The sequence below is a fragment of the Hippichthys cyanospilos genome, chromosome 6 (genome assembly GCF_059441005.1).
Source record: "Hippichthys cyanospilos isolate Australia breed blue-spotted pipefish chromosome 6, RoL_Hcya_1.0, whole genome shotgun sequence".
NCBI classification, from domain to species: domain Eukaryota; kingdom Metazoa; phylum Chordata; class Actinopteri; order Syngnathiformes; family Syngnathidae; genus Hippichthys; species Hippichthys cyanospilos.
In genome coordinates this window covers 19,933,256-19,955,572 of record NC_142374.1, presented here as the reverse complement: position 1 = coordinate 19,955,572, position 22,317 = coordinate 19,933,256, and the positions used below count along the sequence as shown (strand labels likewise).

General features: G+C 36.6%; 1 protein-coding gene across 3 annotated transcripts in view; it reads right to left on the bottom strand.

Annotated features, from left to right (window-relative positions):
• Positions 1–488: 488 nt before the first annotated feature.
• LOC148422703 (semaphorin-4B-like) overlaps positions 489–22,317 on the bottom strand; it is an 85,927-nt gene continuing 64,098 nt past the window's right edge. For all 3 annotated transcript variants that reach the window (XM_088418138.1, XM_088418137.1, XM_088418136.1), the window contains 13 exons: positions 19,473–19,633; positions 18,414–18,476; positions 17,262–17,360; positions 15,736–15,847; positions 15,517–15,633; positions 14,242–14,399; positions 12,543–12,724; positions 12,260–12,410; positions 9,740–9,950; positions 8,591–8,706; positions 6,939–7,096; positions 6,717–6,808; positions 489–5,610 (listed from right to left, as the gene is read on the bottom strand). In XM_088418138.1, the coding sequence (XP_088274264.1) occupies positions 4,835–5,610; positions 6,717–6,808; positions 6,939–7,096; positions 8,591–8,706; positions 9,740–9,950; positions 12,260–12,410; positions 12,543–12,724; positions 14,242–14,399; positions 15,517–15,633; positions 15,736–15,847; positions 17,262–17,360; positions 18,414–18,476; positions 19,473–19,633 (2,396 nt within the window). In that variant the 3' untranslated portion in view covers positions 489–4,834. The remainder of the gene's footprint in view (positions 5,611–6,716; positions 6,809–6,938; positions 7,097–8,590; positions 8,707–9,739; positions 9,951–12,259; positions 12,411–12,542; positions 12,725–14,241; positions 14,400–15,516; positions 15,634–15,735; positions 15,848–17,261; positions 17,361–18,413; positions 18,477–19,472; positions 19,634–22,317) is intronic.

Here is a 22,317-nt window from a genome sequence, read left to right as displayed (position 1 = left end):
TCAGTTTGCGCCCCAACTATGCTACTGCATTCTGATTAATACCGCGTTTGTGGAATATGAAATAGGCTGCAAAATTAATTCGTTTTTATCCATCTCTGTGGTCGTCCATTTTGCCACCTGCTGTCACCTGAAAACAATGTCCCAATTATAATAGGGGGAAAAAAAGATCTTGACTTCCCCTTTAATTGGTCAGAAAATAATTATTTACCAAAAATCATCCATCCCAGCAATTCACAGACAGGCATAACAAATAAACTGCGTGGCAGACTTGAATCGAGAACTTTATAGTGCTAAACATTGGTGCCTTGAGGTACAGTTTGGATTAACTGACCCGTAAACATGTTTGTAACTCAAATCGTTTGGAGCATTAACTCAAATAGCTTTTCTGAATTTTGTAAACGGAAATGCAATTTATCCATTCCAGCCCCCCCCCCCCCCCCCCCCCCCCCCCCCTGGAAAAAAAAGTAACAATTTAACCATTTTTACTGTGTTATTTTGCTTTAATTAACATTGTGAGTCTCCTGGTGTATATATTATATATATTATGCTTAAAAATGTAGAATGTTTTTCCTCGTTGTAGAGCAGGTGTACAACGGAATTGGAAATTTGAAATGCTCGGCAAAGCGGTACCATGTAGTTCTGCATAAAATCCAAATCAATATGCAATACTGATGGTAGTTGCGATACCTATGCTAGTTTCGTTAGCCTGCCTACCATGTTACCCATTGTGTGTTAGTTAGCATTAAAGTAATGGGCGTTAAACTGGAAATTAAACAGTGCTTGTATGTCAGAAAGTCAAAAGCTGATCTTATGGGGCCGGTCACTCGTATCTCAAGGCACCAGTGTAGTATGAAGCTTTTGCTTGATGCTATGCTTTTGTTTTTTTTGCTGGTGCAGAATATATATCTTGGCTCAAAGATTCTGGGATACGACATCTGCAGTCGACGTTTTTAATATCGCCTCCCCAGCCGCCTTTCATTTTCTTTCGATGATAGAGTTGATCAGACCATCATTCACAAGAAGTGTAATACTACCTGCGCTTATCGATGTTTGACATATTCAAATCAGCCGGTGGTTATTTGTTGCTACACCACATAGATTGAGTCCCTGATGGAGGCTAAAGCCGCAAAAATAACATAACAAAAAACACCTCAGGACACCCTGTACAACGGTGACATTAGGAACTAACATCGTGGCGTGGCAGTGACCATCCAACTCGTTATTTTGAAGACTCCAAGAGGCGCAACTCTTGATGATTCTAGTCCCCAGAAGGCAGATTTGTCAAAAGTCATAACTTGCGACACTAAGGCGTCTCCACATCTTGTGCAATATACTCTTTGCATCTCTCCATCAATTTTAAATAATAATAAAAAAAAAACACATCTTAGAATGCCCGTGAAGAAATAAAACTGCATGGTTGATTGTAATTAGTAGCTTTGAGCGTATAAGAATAAAAGTTATTTCTCTGATGGGTTCACGACTGCAAGGAAGCAAGATTATGAAACCACAAAAGATGAATTATTTCCCTTTGCAAACATGAGAAAAACATCCATTTGGCCACGTTTAGGATATATCTAGGCTGACTATAAGAAACGACTGTATTGGACCCTATAGTCTCGTGTTACCTGCAAACAGTCATTATTGCATGAGCCAGCGTTGCGGTATCACTGATCCTAAGGTGATGATTGCGTAATTGTGCTTTGACATGATTCCGTCACGTCACTTGTCATGATGTGCTATTTGCATAGACTGCCTATCAATACCTGAACATGCTTTCAATGCCTTCCTTGTGTAATCGGAAAAAAATAGACAAATGGCGTGTACAAATCAATACTTTGTTTGAAAAAAAAAACAACATTGTTTTATTCACTTGGAATTTTTGTGAGCTAAGTTTAGCGTGTCTCAAAAGGTGAAATGGATAAAGCCGTGCCTTGAGATACAAGATGAATTTGTTACGTGACAATCCCCCGGTTCAAGATACTCATGGGGTGAATCGTATTTGACTCGCTCGACCACCGGGAGGCGGTAATGCAGTCCTACAGACACAATTGAACAGAAGAAATTCTTTCCAGAGCTTTGTTTACATTTGCACACTATCTTGTTAATGTTTTTAGTGTTCTCAATAAAAAGAAAATTTTGACAATTTTTCTGACAATCAAAATCTTGTCTCATCTTGTAGGATTTGTGTCTAATCCCATCCTTAAAAAAGACTAAATTATTTATGTCCATAAATTGTTATTGTTGTAAAATTACATTTTGTGTTCAAATTTGCACTGCTTTAAAGAGTGTAAAAAACGCAACTCTCGATGTTAACAGTAGCATGTCAATCGCATTTTCTATTTAAGGTAGCATTAAGCTAGCTAGGAGCAAAAACAGTAACTATCAATGTTAACGTTTACACGTCAGTAGCATTTTTCATTTATGCTAGCACTAAGCTAGCTAGGACCAAAAACAGCAACTATCGACGTTAACCGTAACACGCCAATAGCATTTTCCATTTATGCTAGCGGTAAACTAGCTAGGACCAAAAACTGCAACTATCGATGCTTACAGTAACATTACAATAGCATTTTCAATTTATGCTAGCATTAAGCTACTTGGGGCAATGGTAACAGCAACATAGTTTCCTTGTTTCAAAAGGGAGTGGAATTAAGCAGCTTTTTTAGATAAAATTTTCACTAAATGCTCAACTGCTACTTCTTGCAACGTGACAAGAGTTTACTGTGACCATAATCAAAATCCACTGATATATTGGTGCCTTATCTCAAAAACCTAGTGAGTTGGGTTACTTGTATCTCAAGGCATCACTGGACTACAGAGACGTCATAACCAAGGCAGGTAACAGGCTAACTAGCATGCTAACAACACGGAGAAGAAAGAGAAGTAGCTACCCATATTTTGGGGAATAAGTACTTTCACTTGTACTACATTGTGATTTTATTTTGAAGCATTCAATTATATTGAAGGGACGTAAAATATGACGTTTAAGCTTTATTTGTAATACTGACTTTTTTTCGCTGTTAGAATCCGGTTTCGACCGTTGCCAATTTACAGCACAACTTTTTTTAATTACTTCGACAATGTTCGATTTAAGTGCGAAAATGAAGTGAATGAGGCTTTCTATTGTTTTTATATGTCGCCTGTGCTCTTGACATGATCTGGTGAGTTGGCCTTGCTACAGTACAGTAGATAGTGCATAGCCTCATTGAAGCGTGTAGGCTCTTCATGGCAAACAAAAATAAACTAGGAAACATCTCATCTGGGTGTGCGAGCAGGTTTGAAGACCTCTCCTCAAAGTCCAACAATTGGGGACGGCGTGAAGCTGTGCTTTTGGTAAGTCCTCCTTGTGTGTGTGCCGATTTAATCCGTGAGCTCGGGATAAAAACGTCAACGTCCTTATTTTGGCCTTGGCGGAGGTCTGCGAGCACAACGTACATTCTGTTGATGAGCTGTATGCAAAAGCACCAAACGTCTGAAGGCAGTCAGTGTGCTCTGAATGCACAAAAAAAAAAAAGAAAAAAATGTTCATGGACCACAGGAACAGCACAAACCAGGACAAAAGTGCAAAACGTGTGAGCGATGACGACGCTCCTGTCAGTCTCTTGAGGAGTTTGCATCTGTCAACAGGTGCTCGTTCATCTCGTTTATTTGCACGGAAGAGGATTAGGGCCAGTGAAGGAAATTTTTAAACAGTTGGCAGGATTCTCAATTCAATCTCAGAATTCTTATTTTATTGTCAGAATTCTCGCTTTATTCTTAGAGTTTTGACTACAGCAACAATGCTCTGAATTTTCACTTTATTCTCAGGATTTTAAAGAATTCCGAATATTCACACTTTTAAGTCACACCAGTCAGAATTCTGACTAATCGTAATTAAATACATTCAATTGATTAAGAAATAAGTAAGAATTCTGATTTTAAAGTAAAAACTGACTTTAAAGTGTGAATTCTGAAAATTGCTTCTCATTTTAAGCAGGAATTCAGTGAATAAAGTCAGGATTCACATTTTAAAATGAGATAATTAAATAAACATTTTGACACAGAATTCACCCAGGTCCGAATTTTGACTCCCTTAAGTCAGAATTCTCACTTTAAGTTAGAATTCTAAACTTAAAAGTCAGACATTAAAATCAAAATGATTTAAATTGAGATATTAAAGTGAAAATTCTGATACCCTTAAGTCAGAATTCTGACTCCCTTTGAAATCAAAAATTCTGACTTGAGCCTGACATGGAATGATCAATTTAAAGTCCAAATGCTGTCTTAAGTAAAAATTTAGTAAGTCTAATTAAGCCTGATACATTTCAGATTCTGTCGAGTCAGAAATTTTGTGTGAATTTTTTGAGGTTAGGGTTAGGGTCGACAATTTTCTAGGAACGAAACATTCTATCAATTTTAAGTCCAAATGCCTACTTAAGTCAGATATTAAAAAGTTGAAATAATTCTGACTGAATTCAGAACTCTGATTCCAAAGTCAGAATTCTTCCTGTAAAGTCAGATATTTGAAGTCTGAATTTTAGGTTGGAATTGTGAAAGTCAGAAGTGGTGAGAAACCTTTTGTCTGCTCTGTTTGTGGTCAAAGAATTTCTAGCAAGGAAACATTCTGAGGGTCAGAGTTGTGACTTTAAAGTGTGAATTCCTACTTCAAAATGAGAAGTTCAGAGAGAAAACGTTCTCACATTCAAACGACATTTCTTAAGTCAGAATTCTCACTCTCAATTCCGACAAAATTGAGAATTGGTCAGGTAACGTCAGAATTCTGAGATAAAAGCGGGGATCCTGAAAATCCTTTTTTTCTTCACAGGCTCCAATCCCCCTCCGTAGGTTTGAGTCTTTACACCACCGAGTCTTTAATCTCGGAACCCAGTCTGACGCGGGGCCGCGGGCTTACGGAGGAGATCTCCACGCGGCTCTCCCGCAAGTCCAGAGGCCCGGCGTCCGACTCGGAAAAGCTCTTGCCGTTTTCCGGCGACGAGCACTCGTGCGGGGGCGTTCCGCACGCCGAGCTGTCGTGAAGCGTCTGGTAGCCCTTGTGGTCGGCCGCCACCGAGGCGGCCACCGCGTTGCCGTTGAGCGGCAGGTTCTCTGCGGGCTTGGCCACCATCCTGGGCTTCTTCTGTTGCATGTTGGGGCACTCGCCCTCCTTGAGCATGGACTTCATGTGGTCGCGGTTCCGGTAGATGACGAAGAGCGAGAAGACCAGCAGGGAGAAGGCCAGGAGGGCGCACACCACGATGAGCTCGTTCCAGTAGGTCTTGCCGTTGATCTGCGGGGAGCGAGCCTCGCCGGGCAGGATGACCAAGTGGTCCTGCGAGGCGGCAGGGGTGCGGGCCCGGCCCGTCTGGCTGCCGCTCTGGCGTTTGGCCTCGCCGCGAACGCAGTAGTTGGCCAGAAGCTGCCGGAAGCCTTCCTCCACCGACCAGCACTCGTAGGTCTCCTGACCGCCCGCCTGGGCCACCACCACCAGCCCGCCCTCCGAGCTGGGGTAATGCAGGTGAGACGAGGTCTCGCTGAACACCCAGGACCGCTCGGCCAGATTGGAGCGCGGCTCGCACGGTAGCACTTGGAAAGTGTTGGCGGGGATGACGATCACCTGGCAGGACGACGCGCCTGCGGAGACACCCGCGTTGATTCTTAAGCCTCCTTATGTTCGGGGTCAAAATGACCCGTTTGAAAGTTCGTGTCCAATGTAGTTTTTTTTTTCCACTACTTCTGTTTTGCTTATGTTTAATCAAAAAATCAATTTATGGAAAATCAATATCATTTGTTTGTGTAAATAAGAAAAACCCGGGTCGAAATGACCCAAGAATTTTATTGCTGTTTCTGATACGAATCACAATTTTGCTAATTAGAAGGATGATATCTTTTTTTGTTTTGTTTTGTTTTAAATAAATAAGCAAAACCAGGGTCAAAAGGACCCAAGAATATTATTACTATTACTACTATTACTACTACTATTATTGAGCTAATGAGCAGGATGACACTCAAAAGCTCACATTATGTTCTGGGTCAAAATGACCCGTTTCAAAGTTAATGTGGAAGTAGTTTTTCACTACCATTGCTTTGCTTATGTTTATTCAACATATCCATTTCTGAATAATGAAAATATCCATTTGTTTTTATAAATAAGCAAAATCCGGGTCAAAATGACCCGAGAATATTATTGCTGTTTGTTGAGGGGTAAATCACTAGTTAGCAGAATGACACGCAAAGCCTCCTGTTATATTCTGGGTCAAAATGACCCGTTTCAAAGTTAATGTCGAATGTAGTTTTTCATTACCACGGCTTTGCTTATTTTTATTGAACATATCCCTTTAAAAATAATGAAAATATCCATTTGTTTTTATAAATACGCAAAATCCGGGTCAAAATGACCCAAGAATATTATTGCTGTTTCTGGAAGAGGGGTCACTATACTTAGCAGGATGACACCCAAAGCCTCCTGTTATATTCTGGGTCAAAAAGACCCGTTTCAAAGTAAATGTCGAATGTAGTTTTTCACTCCCTCTGCTTTGCTTATGTTTCAATTAAATTCTGATAGTTTTTTTGTGTTAATAAGCAAAACTCGGGTCAAAATGACCCGAGATTATTATTGCAGTTTGTAAACCACCTTTGATAAGATCTAAGAGTTGAATAAAACACTGCACAAGGGTTAAATCCTGTGGTTTCCCGTACAGGACAATGTGTACGTTTTGAAAGCAATACAGTGGTCTTACGTGCATGCGCCGACTTAGCGAAGCGCGTGCCGGCGGCTGTCTTGTTGCAAATAGCCGAAGCGTCGGCGTCGTCCACGTCCTGCTGCAGCACACTGGGAAACAAACGGGAGCGAAAAACACAACTTTCCTGTTAGCCCTCTTATGAAAAACCATCATGGAAATGTCTGCCTTGAGGGCGTGCGGCGGAGAGAAGCAAAACGAGTCAAACAGTAGGGCGCGTACTTGCTCGGCGGAGTTCGTCTGACGTCTACGCACTGTCTGCCATTCCAGGCGCAGTACGGGTCCCTGGAGAGGATGCATTCCCCGCAGCTCGGGTAATTAGTGCAGTTGGCTAGTGGGACTTCCACCAGTTCTGAGAAAGTGGAAACGTAGAGAAGGCCCTGTGGACCAAGTATGACAAAACAGAAGTGGGAGGTGTTAGCGTTTGGGCTAATGATGCGGTTGATTATTATGAATATTATTTTTCCATCCGCGACGATTATGATACTGAGTTTTAATACAGGGAGTAACTCATTTCGAAAATGTGTTTTTATTCAATAGTCCACATCTTTTTAATGCCGTTATTTTTAAGTGTATTTTTTTTTCTAAAATTAAGCACAAGTGTAAAAAAAAAAAATACATCTAGGGCCTGAACATTAGGAATTTTCTAGGGCAAAAACTTCAAGTCCATTCTGTTTGAATGTAATTATACTCAAATGTAGTATTTTTTTTTTCTATATCTAAGCACAGTGTTCAAAAATATTTGAATGTTTTTTTTTAAGAATCCAGACATTCATTCCCTGAAACTTGTTGTTTGACAAAGATGGTGTCTGAAATATTCGGGTGCTCAATTAATTGATTGCTTAAAGTAATTCTTTTTCTTTTGAACAGTAAATGGTTGCGTTGTACTTTGGCTAATGCAGTACTGAAGTAATAGATTACTCAAGTGCTTAATAAAGTAACCAATTGTTTAAGAACTTAATGACCTTGATTACAGTACTTATCTAAAAAAATAAATTTTCTAAGTACTTAATTAACTTGATTACTTTAATTACTAAAGTAATCAATTACCTCACCAATTACCTCAGCACTTGATTCATTAATTACTTAATTATTCTTAGTTCAACAGCCACTTTTAGACCATCCTTTAGGCATTTTTTTAACACAAAAATATAAATATGTACCTAGTGTTGAAAGTCTGGATTGTTAAAAAAAAAGAAGAAAAGAAAAAGTATGTATTTGGGATTAAAAGGGTTGATGTTCAAACAAGGGCTGCCTAAAAAATAAAATCACTAGGTTGATTTTTTTTTAGCAATGTCATCACTTAAATCATTTTTTTTAATTTGAATTATATTGAATTACATTTTTTTTGTTAAACACAATGTTCACATTAGAGTTGGCCAAAAAATAAAATATCTAGGGCCCAACCAAAGAGATTTTTTTTTTTTTTTGGCAAGAATGGCTATTCATGGAACAATTAACCCTTTTGTTATGTCTGTTTGCAGAAAACAAAAACACGCAAACGTGTTTTACCCATTATTTATATACTTATTGACCCAGAGGTGTGTTTAATTGTCCAAAAGTGTCCAAATGTTTGTCGGATTTTGCTGTCATCTGATGACAAGGCAAAACCATGTCAAAAAAGCCTACTAGAACATCCAAACTTTCTGAGAAAGACTTTGAAATGTGTCTTGCTTAGTGAATTCTGAACGTTTTTAAGAGGGTGTGCACACTTATGCAACCACAGTATTTTTAGTTTGTACAGGTTATAGGCTCATACGATTGGCTGAAAAAGTTTTGGGAAGCGTTGATCTCCTTATAGAACAAAAAGCCGCCGACAAATACATCGGGTTCCGCTTGTTATTGCGCAACAGCAAGCGGCGGCAAAGCGCTACCTTTTCCGAGTCCAGTTGGATGCGCTGCACAGGTTGGGAGTCCCGGAACAGAACCAGTTCCTCAATCACGTGCATTTTATTCTTCACACTTATGGCTTTGTGGAGTCGGCCGTCATCTAGAAATGAAGTCAGTTGATTAATGGCAAATTTGGCAAACAAATTTGGTTAGCAGTGAATGTCATCCACTTTGGAATAGCCATTCTTATAAAAAATGGCCAGGTGTGCTTTCGGGATGCAGAATGCAATTCAGAAATTCTTACATGACTGAAAATGAAAACAAAAGCTTTTTTGTTACCATGCAATTTTTGCGTTTTTTTCTTTCATGTTTATTTATTTGTCTCAATTTTTTTGTAAACTTACACTCCAGTGCCTTGAGCTACAACTTGAATTTGTTCACTCAAAACACCTGTATCATTTTTTCCAATTGAAATGAATGAAAATTATGCCCTTCCTTTTTTGTTGTTGTTAATAACAAAAACAATGTTGGACTTTGTGACATTTTGTGACAAAGAATATAAACAAAATACACTTTGAGATACAACTTTTTTTGTTTTTAGGTGATTTTTTTGTTGTTTTCTGTATTTTGTATTTGATTTTCTCAAGTTCTCGTTTTCAACTATCCTCTTATTTTCTATGATTTTAGAAAAAAAATCAAGCCTCAAAACATTCAAATCTAACACATAGTAATCCATTCAAACCCTCCCACAAAAGTGTTCTTGTATTTAAAAAAAAAAGAGAAAAACATACACTCATGTTTAAATAATTTTCCCTATTGAAATAAAAAATCATTCATCCATTACAGTCATATAAAAACATATTTATATAAAAAAATGCAATCTATAATATGCATTTTATTAAAAAAAACAAACAGTAATGACCTTGTTAAATAGGATATAAAAAAATACATATTTTTAAAAACTTTTTTACATCCCTTCCATGTACATTGCACTGCTCTGGAGTATGTGCTTTGGCCACAGGGGGCAGTATAATTCAGACACAGTAAGGAGGAGTAATATTAGTCGCTCTTTGCAGAGGATCAAGAATAGATGTTTGTATCATATGATGTGTATTAGCATTAAGATAGCAAATTTATGTAAACCTGTCATTTTATTTGAATTATGACGTAAATTTGAGACTGTTGAAACAAACCTGTGCCAATGAAGAGCACGTGGTAGGCCTTGCTCGCCGCCACCACCTGATGGACGGCGATCTGCGTGTAGCGCGCGTTGCGCTTGAGCAGCAGCGGCCGGCTGCGCAGAACGTTGTCCATGAGGAAGTGATCTTTGACGAAATTCAGAACTTTGTCCGGCATGTGCAGCGATGACGAGACGCCTTGTCTCCGGGCCGCATTCGTGATACACTGCCAGGAAAAAAAAAAAAAAAAATTGTTCTGTGTTGCCGAGTGCAAACGATCAACATCGTCACAAAGTATAGGTTCATTCTCAGTTGTGACATAGTCCTTTGGAAAAAAAAAAACCACGTAAAAACATAAGTAAAAAAGTAAGTAGTGCCTAATAGTGACTTGAGATGCAAGTTGATTTACAAGTAACTCAAAAACACTCGTATCTCAAATTTTCTTCTTCCATTAAAGTAAATGGAAATGTCATTTTGTCTTTTTTCATGTTTTTTATAGTGATTTTTTTTATTAGCATATTTGATTGTTTGGTTTTCTTTTGTTGGAACTCAAATCTTTTCTCACTGATGTCATTGCAGTGTTCCCTCGTTTATCACTGAGGTTATGGCCCAGTATATATCTACAATTATTTACATCAGTGGAGTGGAGGTTGATTGTTTATTTATTTATTTATTTTCTGTCTTGTTTATGGTTTATGTTTAGTTTTTTTAATTAATCTTTTTTATGTATTGTTTTTTCTTTTATTTCATATCTGTAGGAACCCAAAGGGGACAATTATAGGATTTTGTGAAGATTTATTTTGTTAATTCTATATAGATCAATATTGTGCTGAACTCTCAAGTTCGAGATTTGATTTAGTTTTAATTGTATATGATTTTTTTTTTTTAACTCCATAGCTCAGGGAACCTTCATTTTGAAAAACGCATAACAAGCGAACGTACGTACATAATATTAGGTTTTATTCTGTAAATCACAGCTTAGGTTGTGAATGTCACATGACCAACAGATGAGCCATTAGCAAAGCCGCTAACACCAAGAGATTCCAACCCATATAAAAGCAGGACTATTTTAGAAAGTTAAGATTATTCAATCAGATGTCCCAGCTCCTCCAGCTCATCAGTACGACACTTGCATAATTGTTTACACTCTTTTGAAAACATCAGTAGCATGCGGAAGAACCAGACACAGTCAATATGTATAACGAAGTGAAGTGTGGCGCACCTCTCTCTTTGTTTTGATCGCAATTGAGCTCTTTCCAGGAAGTAAATATGAGCGTAATTTGCCATTTTAAGGTGTTGAAGAAGACAAAGCAGGGAGTGACAGCGCCAGCTGACGGATGCCTGTTAAAGTCTTTTTTTGGCAGACTTGTTACGCGGGCTAGCGTGTGACATCATCTTACATAATGACACAGGTGTACAGCGCTGCCAACTTATTTTCATTGTGAGGATTGAAATGTGATGCCTTGGGTCACTTTAAAAGTTATTCAAGCCATGGGAAGAACAGGTAATTGTTGTTTTCAAATTAAGAGAAAATTGATTGGAACATGAAGCAACGCATTGCTAAAATGTGTTACATGGACCCCTAAGTAAAACTGCATGCCTTTATTTCGCCAAGTTTCACACGGATATGCATTGCCATTAGTGAGGCAATACTTTGGCAGACGAATCAGAAATACAAATTTAGTTTCCGAGTTTTGTAATTCAAGCATACATGGGCACGGAAAGTAATCTATGACTTTAGGTACTTAGATAAAAAGCATTTGGTTACTTTAGGTACTAATTCACCAAACTCAAGTACTTTAATACCTAAAGTATTCAATTGATTTAGTATTTAAGTACCTAAAGTAATACTACTAAAATAACTAAATATAAAAAAAATAGTACTTCAGAACCTCAAGTAATAAATTACTTTAGCATCTACTTACAGAAAGAAACAGATTGGCATTTAATAACTGATCTAAAATTGAAAAGGTAATAATATACTGAAGTAATTGATTACTTTCATATGTAACTAATGATGTAAAGTAATTAATTACTTTAGTACTTAACTATATACAATAATTGATTACTTCAGTTCTTAAATCATTAAAATGTCGGGCATTTTTAGACCAAGCTTTAGCCAAACACTTGAAAACAAATGTAAATAAGTACCTGAGATTGATTGTGAACATAAATGTTGATGAGGAATTTCACTACCACAAAAAATGACACTTTTGGAGTGAATTATCTGTACAAGTAGAAATAGAACTGAAAAAAAGTATATTCAAGAATATTTTGTGAGTTACAAAAAGTAACTGACTCAGTGAATTGCCCTGAAATAAAAATTTAGCAACTCACAATTCTTGTGAATTCTTTGAACATTTTTTTTTAAATTGCCCAAATTTTCCAAACAAACAAAGCAATTTTTTGTTGCATGATTCGAGTGAGGAAAAAAGTTGAGTGGGTTGTCTGAAAACTTGCTAAAACTAATATGAAACCTGCTTAGTTTGTGTCAAGAGGCATGCAGTACACAAAGTGTCCAGCAGAGGGACTCACCGCTCCAGGCCGAGGTTCAGGGACGGGATGGTTATAAGTGTACCACTGCTGCGTTTCTCTGTTTACCTCCCGGTATCGGCCGCTGAACGCTTTTTCCACTTGCTCCATAGTGAAGGAACACACGGCGGAGGATCCTGAGGCGCCATTGTACCTGCAGATCAGTAGCAAAAATGATAACATATCAAAAATAAGAACGCAACTGATTTGACGAGATTACCCTCATTTATTCAAATGCGTGTTTTTTGGAGAGAACTTTTGAATGTTAATAGATGGAAGTGCTCACCACTGAGAGGTAAAGACGCCATAAAAAACGGTCTTCTTCCACTCCTCCGGGCTGGGCGTCAGCACAAACATGTCCTGGATGATGTTGAAAGGGAAGCCGTCATCGGGTAGCGAGCACAAGAGTTGCGCCTTGAGGAAGGTGGTCCACTTCTTCTGCAGGACCCGCTCGCCTCCAAGGTCTCCCTGGAAACGCATGTCCGAGAAAAATTTGTAACTTGTTGGCCAGAAGAGTGTGCAAGCATGAGGACCGAAAAGGAATACGTTCAAATTAACTCTCGACTTAATTTAGCATCTAGTTGAAAATTAGTAGTGTTTTTTAATTGTTATAAAGAAAGTATTACCGTTAATGAAACAATCTCCTTAGATGAAACGGGAATATATTTTTTCAAAGCACTGTAAAAAATGTGAGTGTCAATTTTGTGGGGAAAAAAAAGCACACCATAATAGAATTTTATTTAAAAAAAAAAACTCTGTACACTCACAAACTTTGAACTTGCTTTAAAGTTTATAGTAATAATTTACAGTAGCAGCAGTTATAAGAACAGTAATTCCTGAAGATAACGTTTGTTACATCAATAAAAGAACTCCTTAGCTGAGATGGAATACAAGATTATTATTTTTTTAATGCTGTTGTCGCTAATTCACATCAAACCCAAGTTTATATCTAAAAAAAAATAGAACGTTGAGCTGCTCTTCCATGGCCACTTGGTGGCAGTATAAGGCAAACGTGACAAGACAGCGCCACTCTTGGTTTGTCAGTACAGCACAATATTAGCCATTCTTTGCAGAAGAAGAACAGTCTCAATTCCACAGAATATATATTCACAACGAATAATGCATCTTTATTTATTCCAGCAAAAGTGTGAATGGCAGAGCAATTAAATTGTTTGTCACAAGATGGCAAAAGATATACAATTAACCTATGCCGACACTTTGTTTTCCTGCAGTAAAACATCTGCTTTAATTGAACCCATTCAACCCCAAAGGCATAATTTTTCCTTTTTTTTTTCAGACATTCAATCTGAAGTGCTTATTTACGTTTTTCAAATGTTTAGCTAAAAAAATGCTCTAAAAAGGTCTGCTACTAAATGAATCAATTATTTAAATAATAAATTAGGTTTGGTAATATAACTAATCACAAACACAGCATTAGTACTTATTCAATGCTGCTTGACCTATATATATATATTTTTTAAACTTAGCAGCTAGTAGCTCCTTATTTTTTTAAAAAAAAACATTGTATATGCACATTCAAATAATTTGATCACATACTGTACATTTGATCGAGAGTCCTTTATTCGTTCCTTGCAATTTTTTAAAGTGTTAAGCTAAATGGCTGGTACTAAACAAATTAGGTATTAAAGTAATAAATGACCAATTAAGATACCAATTACTTTAGGGACTACTGTAGTTGATTACGTCAGTATTAAATTCATTTAATACCAGCCATTTTTATACCCTCTTTTTTCTTAATGCTTGAAAAAAAATTCCAATAAACTTGCTTAAAAAAATGTACCCTTAAAATGTTGCTTGCATCTAGTTTTATGTTTTACATGCCATATTCACATTCCTGCAGCATAAAGTGTGTGATGTATAGGACGAGGACCGTAATTATCCTAAACACAGCCAGTCTACCTTATGGGAGTAGTACATACTGTACTTGAGTTGTTTTTTTTTTTTTGCCCTCAAGCGCGACTCACCTTGCACACGCGAGCGATGCGCGACACAATGGTGTTGTCGAAGAAATCAAACTCCTTTCCCGCCTCGCTGAAGAAGAAGTAAATCTTATCGTCGTCGCCCATCGGGTTGCCCTCGGGCAGGCTCTCCTGGATGTAGGCGGAGCCCACGAAGGCTGGATCTAAAAATGATGGATTGGGTCCACAAGTTAGTACCTTCACTTGCGCAGTTTGCATGGATTTCGTCACTAGGATTCATGCATTAAAGCGGCAGTAACATGAAAACTTGTGTTAATTGTCATACTCTCAAACTTTGCCATCAAATAAATTCCATCTGCAAGAATTTAGGAATGAACACATGGTGCTTTTTTGAACCTCTACCTGTTTTGACAATCTATAGTAACTTTTAGCCTCCTAGTGTTTTTTCCAATGCTTTTTGTTAAGACGTTTCTAGATCAATGGCCCAAATCGGGTCGAAATTGACACCCAGGGGTTAACCGTGTTCCAATGTGTCTTTCAAGTCAAGTTTATTTGTCTCAAAGGGTTTCACAAGTAAAAAGAAATCATCCCGAACATCACAAATACACAACAGCAAGCCCTGAGCAAAGCGCCCAGAAAAGCAAGGAGAAACTCAAAACCCCAATACGGGGAAAATGAGAAACCTTCAGAAGGGACTGCAGGTGGGAGGAGGTGGGAGGAGCCCCCTTCTAGATAACTAAATAACAAGTGCAGATGAAAACAGCTTGAAGTGCGCTTATGACACTAGGAGCAATCTGTACCGCCCGTGCGAGAGTAAATACACCCCAACCTTATCCACATCTTTTAGTTCAGGAGTTGAGGAGAGATTTTGCAGTTAGCCAAGAAAACAGCAATGTTACATTGATTAGCAACAATGTTTATAAAATATGTGTTTGGGAGCACACAGATGGACGGAATGAATACTGGGTTTCCATGGGGACTGATTTGATAAGAGCAACGGGTATTAGTGAGAACGGCATATTCACACCTTTTTGTGTTTTAATATCAATAAAACTCGTGAATATGAGCGGTCAAGATGATGGGTATATGTTTCGACCAGCTGGGAGTGACGAGGTCAACTGCGCGGTAAGAGGTGCGGTCACTGCAAACAAGGCGTTTCACTTCCTGTTTACACATACGGGTACCATAAAACTCGTATTTGATTAAATAGCCAATGTGCCAAATCGATGTAAATATTACACTGTGGGAAGTATAAAATATGATGTTATAGGCCCTTTAATTTTATTGGACGGTTCTTTGCGCTCCAGTATTGCATCACACCTTGAAGCCAATTGAGGGAGTTCTCCGTTTTGAGAGCGGCTCCTTGACCGAGACTCTTGTAAATGATTGGCTCGTTTCCCTGGAAATTGCTGACTGTGCCAGCATACAGCTCACCATCTGCAGCAAAAAAAAAAAAATCACATCAGTGTTGTCGACACTTCTCCGTTGGAGTTTAGAATCGATCCAAACCTTCCGATAACAAACAAAGGCGATGCTTACCGGCCATGATGGCTGTGGACTTGTACTCTGGGTTGAAAGGACAGCGGCTGCGTCCGTCCTCAGTCACGATCTCGCCGGAGTTACTCCTGACGAAGGAGAAGTTGGCAGTGTTCTAGAAAATACACACATGAACATATGGCAATATTAGTTGAAATTAGACTCGCTTCTTATTGGTCTGTTTTTGCTCCATTTTTTTACTGGATTCATCTCAAAGATTAACGCATTGGATAAGATGTATTTGTACTTTTTTACTTTTATTTCCTCCAAGAGTATAGAACAGGGGTGCGTAAATGTTTTGACTTGAGGGTTCTAAAAATTGAACTCCTACTTATTGATAATTTCTTCAAGTTTGGCGGGCTGGATTTAAAAGCTTAATGTAGTAGTTTGCCAAGCCTGGTCTACACATTTAATGTCATGTGCTTTTTTTTTTTAAGTTAATATTTGGCTATAAGAGAGTGTAAAAATAACTGGTGCTTAATGCACTAAGAAATTGAATACTTTAGGTAATTAAGTTCTGAAATCAACTTAGTACTTTAATAGTAAGGTACTTTAGTACTAACAAATTCCATTACTTTTGGTATGTAGATAACCTAAGTTATCAATTACTTTAATAACTAATGTACCGTGTTTTCCGCACTATAAGGCGCACCTAAAAGCCTTAATTTTTTTCAAAAGTTGATGGTGCGCCTTATAATCAGGTGCGCCTTATATATGGATCAATATTGAGATTGGGATTCGTAGATGGCCAATGAACTGATAAAGTAAGCTTTACCTTTTTCTTTTGTGTGTTTACAATTCAACAAGTTTGGTCATATTGACATTGAGTTATTATGCTATTGAGAGTTTAGAGTTATTATTTGAGTTATCATTGTTATTACTTTGAGTATTACTATATTGTGATTGAAAACATTTTTAAATATGTCATTAATTGAGGGTGCGCCTTATAATCTGGTGCGCCTTATATATGGAAAAAGTTTTAAAGTATGTAATTAATTGAGGGTGTGCCTTATAATCCTGTGCGCCTTATCGTGCGGAAAATACGGTAATTGATCATTTTACTTCTGCTTTACCTAAAGTAATCAATTACTTTTGGACTTAGTTCATACACTGTAGTACAAACCACTTAAAAATAAATAAATAAAATAAAAATGAAGTACCTGGAATTTCATGTCTAGACTCTTTAAAAACGTAACAATACTGTACGTCTTTGGGATTGAATGAACTAAGAGTGAAGACTGGATGACTGGAAACTCCTCTTGGTTACCCCCCCCCCCCATCCCCCCCCCCCCCCCCCCCTGAAATTTTTTGTTTTGACCTTCCTGCATATTAGAACATTTTTACTGTTCAAACTGTGCAGAATGTTGCAGTTGGCTCCCAATAACATAAAATCCACCTTTGTGTTCATGCCACTTCTTGTGGCGTGCTCAGATAACAAATATTCTTAAAAACTTGTCTGTTTCCCCATCGCACTCGGACAAACAGGAATTTCCACAATACTTTCTCTGTCCTCTACTTTCAACACTTACAATATAAGCACAGATGGGGCTGAAGGCGTACGTTCCGCACACGTAAAGATGAGTGCTATTCACTCGAAGTAAGATCTTGATGTAGTTGAAGCAATCCGTCTGGAATGGGGACAAAAAAAGACAACATTTTTATTCATATACTGTATATTACGCAAGATGATTCCAACCGAGCAATGTGATTGGACAAAAGTGATTACAGCACAGCTTGACATGCTGTTGCGTAATGATGCTTATGAAAAGTCATACAAAGCATTACAAAAAGCCCCTCAAATGATCAACTTGAGTTTGATTACCAAACACTTAGCATAATTTGATGCAGTACTTAAATTATTTTTGAGCAAAATACCCCCCCAGGAAAGCGAAAACATCCTCCCCACTCACTTTAGTGACTATGAATGAGATCATCGCCTAAGAAAATGGTATCTTTTTTAACTTAAACAGAAGAAAAAAAGCCATTTAAATAAACTTTCAGCAAATGTTTACTTTTTACAGTTTTATGCAGTTTACAGCTTATTCTGAATATGAAAAAAAAAGCGTAAATTGCATCAAAGCGCCTGAAATAAAAAAAAGGTCCGTCCGTATTCAAACTAGAAACATTTTTGATCAATAGACCTATGTAATGTTAAAAAAATATGAAATGAATAAATACTAATAAATGCAAATTGATTTGGAACATTAAAGCAATGATCTTAAATATTTGAACCTAAATAAAAAAAGTATAAAACATTAGGCTGAAATCATCTTTTTTCATTCACGTGATTTAGAAAAAAAATAGACAGCATTTTAATAAGTTTCTCCACTGTGCACGGACTTTGATAACAAGTGCCACAGCACCACCTAGTGCCCTAGATGTGCAAGTACACTACACTGAGCAAAAGCAAAGCCCGTTTCTGTTCATGCCCCACCCCTACTTTTTAAGAAAGTATGCTTTAATGACATCAGAGCTCCTTGACGTTGACAGGTTAACAATAAGAACCAACCAAAAAAAAATAAAAAACTAAGCCCAAGGCCATCAAGTACACTTAACATGCTGCAGGCGCTGGAAACAAACATATTGCGCTCAAATGGAATTTTACAGTTTGACAGGAAATTTCCAAGGCTTTGTCCCATTCGCAAAGTTTTCCAAGACAAGCATGATGTTCAGCAACTCACTTGCAGGTCTTTCCCTTTGAAACTGCACTCGCCTCGCTTCTTGTCTGGAGTTCTCCATGTGAGCTGAAAAAAACAGCACAAAATTTGCTTTCATTCAACGACCTCGCCAGGTGAAATGACTTTGGTTATGTCTTGGCATGGCGGTGAAATTTGGGAAAGGTGTGGACCCAAGACTCAAAATAATAATTTATTATAAAGATGTTTTATTCTTTTGCATTGTTTGTTATATGTCTGTTGTTTGAAATTTCGAAATAAATCAAAAAGTTATAGAAAAATGTTTTTTCAAAAAATTTTACATGTGCAGGTTTGAAATTTAACTGTGCGCAAATATACATATAGATATATATATTTATGTTTTATAATCCATTGTTTCAATTACATATTTATATTATATTTTGTATAATATATAACATATATAATATATATATAAAAAACTTTAAAATTATATATATATTATTTTAAAATTTTATATATATATATATATATATATATATATATATATATATATATATATATATATATATATATATATATATATATATTATTTTAAAATTATATATATATATATAATTTATACTTTTACTGTATATATTTTCAGGTTTAAACTAACACACATAAATGTAATATGAAATGTAATATATTGTACTATATTTATATTATATATAAATATAAATATACATATTTTTTCTTTTATTTTCTATATATAATAAATATAAGTCAATAATAAGTAACACTATATAAAATTATTTATAATTACATATTATCTTAATATTTTATTGATTTACTTCTTTGAACTTTAATACACACACACACTACATACACTTAGAAATTAATTCAATTAAGATGTACATAAATTTGATAAAAGCTTTTTTTTTTTTTAAAGTAAATTACTGACCAAAAAAAAATGACCATTAAAATTTAGCACAGAAAAGATAAATCATACCAACAAATTAGGATGAAAAATACATTAAAATATCAAATTGCCAAAAATATGGTCAGAGTTGGCTGAAATTATCCAGGTGAATATTTCCATCCCCTTTTTTTTTTTAAATCGCTTACATTTCTTTGCAGCTTGGGCGCGCCGATGTCCGAAAGGTCGAGAGCAAAAAGCGTCTCGCGAGCTCCCACGTACAGCGCGTTGTCCTCCTTGCTGAGCAGGAGCGACGTGAAGTTGAAGACCCCGCCCACCGAGAAACTTCGGCATCTTCTCTCCTTTGCATCTGTGGAGGAGCGACGCTTGTTAAGTGGACACACATTCCCACGGCTGGCGCTTTGGTGAAAGTCTCCTAAGAATGCTTGAGATTTGACACCTGGAAGATTTCGGTTATTTTAGACGTAAAGTGACCTGGGGTGGCCGTATTTCTGCCATGGTGGGTGTCTGGCTTTGGTCCAAGCGCATTAGCGTCTCCTAAATGCAGCCAGGGGTTAAATCATTGATTCCCCTAATCACCGTTTTAAAAGCTCATGTGGTTGAGATTTGCAGCTCGTTTTTTTTTTTTTCCCCTGTTGGGCCCGCCCATCTTAAACAGCCTGCCTTAATTGCACGCCAGCATCAACACAATACAATTCAATTCATTAGGACAACAAAGAAAGGTTGGGAGGCGGTTTTTTTTTCCCCTTCCTCCAGCAACCCCAGAAGCGAGATCGTATAACGTCATTTGTTTGATTTCTGCCTCGTCTGCCGGGAAACTGCGCCACTAATGTCAATGTGCATTTGGCAACAAATCGTCGCATGTTCCTGTTGATCTGCTCTTAATTTGAAAAGAAAACAATACCCACACCACTATTTGAGAACCGCTGTTTTATGCTACACCTCAGTTGAAAAATATGCTTTTTTTTATTGCCCCGGATACCCATTTATTAGTGTGCACTCTGGATCAAAAAAATAAAATAATTCTATTACTAATAATAACTTATTATAATTAAGTGGACATAAGTTTTTTGGTTTTCTATGTTTATACGTTTTTCAGCCCAGGCTATGTCTAGCATGAATTAGCCACAAGCTAGCAGCACTCAAGTGCTCCATTTAGGCCATATGGGCTGAAAAAAAAAAAGTCGGTTTATACACGTCTACCGTATCTGCACTATAAGGCGCAAAGAATAGAAGCTACGGTAGTGGCTGGGATTGCGTGATGCATGCACTAGATGGAGCTGCTCTAAAGGGAATGTCAAGATTTATTTTATGAAATCACACTTATAAACTTGTGTTTTTTTTGCACCTTGTCCCCGTATAAATTGCTTCAAACTTGGAGCATATATAGCATAACAACATTTCAAACAGCATTATGAAAACCGAATAATTTACTCATTTAATTTTTGTTGAATTCATATAACGTAAATATTTGGAATAAATGGGTCATATTTTCTCATACCACCGGATTGAATCACTTGATCAAAACATTTCATGTTAAAAAAATAAAAGCATAATTTAATTTCAGATATGGAATATCAGTATGGGGCAGCCCTCTAGGTTGCATCAGAAGTAGTCTCAAAAGTTCACCGCTAACTACAGCCATCTGTAAGACTTTGACATTTTTGGACAAAATTCAGAGAGTCAGGAAATGTCTTCCACTGGTTAAAGCCATAAATAATAATCACACTTCTTTCCTTGCCACATAAAAGAAAGAAACACAATCCCTCCTTCTTTTACCCATACCTCAAACAGAAAGCCTGCTTGTTAAAATAAAAAGAAATTCCACTTTGCGAGCCAACTAATACATTCAAAGTCAGTCTCTTTTTCTTTTTGGGTTAATTCTGACAGCCGTGACAGATTTACACGTGGCCAAAACAAAAGACACTTGTGGCAATAATTACAAGTACAACAAGTTTTAGCTAGTGCCTTTAAATCAAACATACTGTCGACTAACATGATCTCACCTCGTACGCCAGGGCAGTGTTTGTCAAATGCGGGTACCCCTGGGGGTACTTGAAGGAACTGCAGGTGCTACACAAGATTTTAAACAAACATGCAAAAATCCTTTAAAAATAATTGTTGAATTGTTTAAAAAAAAAAAATCTGAAAAATATGATGTATCAAACTAATTGTATGTTCAGGAGGTTATTTAATTTAATTATTTAACAAAACAGATTCTTCCCATTACTAAAATTTCAACCCAATTTCTCGTTGCCTGTCAGGTTAATGATTTATTTTTGTAGTTTTTTTTTTTTTTTTTTTTAATATATTTACTTTGAGATTTCTGCGATGATCCAAAAAGAAGACACTTTATGTTTCATATTTTTCTGTGGACAAATATTTATTGATATTAATTTATCAAGGTCTGACACTTTATGTTGATTGTTTTTTGTGCAAAAATATTTTTTAATATTTAAGTCATTGATTTATTTTTGTCTTTTTTTTTTTGGTGATCTCTACTATGATCCCAAAAGAGGACACTAAAAGTTGAATATTTTTCTGTGGACAAATATTTATTGATATTAATTTATCAAGGTGTGACACTTTATGTTGATTGTTTTTTGTGCACAAATATTTTTTAATATTTAAGTCATTGATTTATTTTTGTCTTTTTTTTTTTTTGGTGATCTCTACTATGATCCCAAAAGAGGACACTAAAAGTTGAATATTTTTCTGTGGGCAAATATTTATTGATAATAATTTATCAAGGTCTGACACTTTATGTTGATTGTTTTTTGTGCACAAATATTTTTTAATATTTAAGTCAATGATTTATTTTTGTTTTTTTTTTTGGTGATCTCTACTATGATCCCAAAAGAGGACACTAAAAGTTGAATATTTTTCTGTAGACAAATACTTATTTATGTTTATTTATTTTTGAGAACAGATCTGACTCTATGTTGACTTTTTATGGCCAAATATTTATTAACTTAATGATTTATTTTTGTGAACAGCTCACTCCTGTAATCCCAATAGAGGACGCCTTATGAT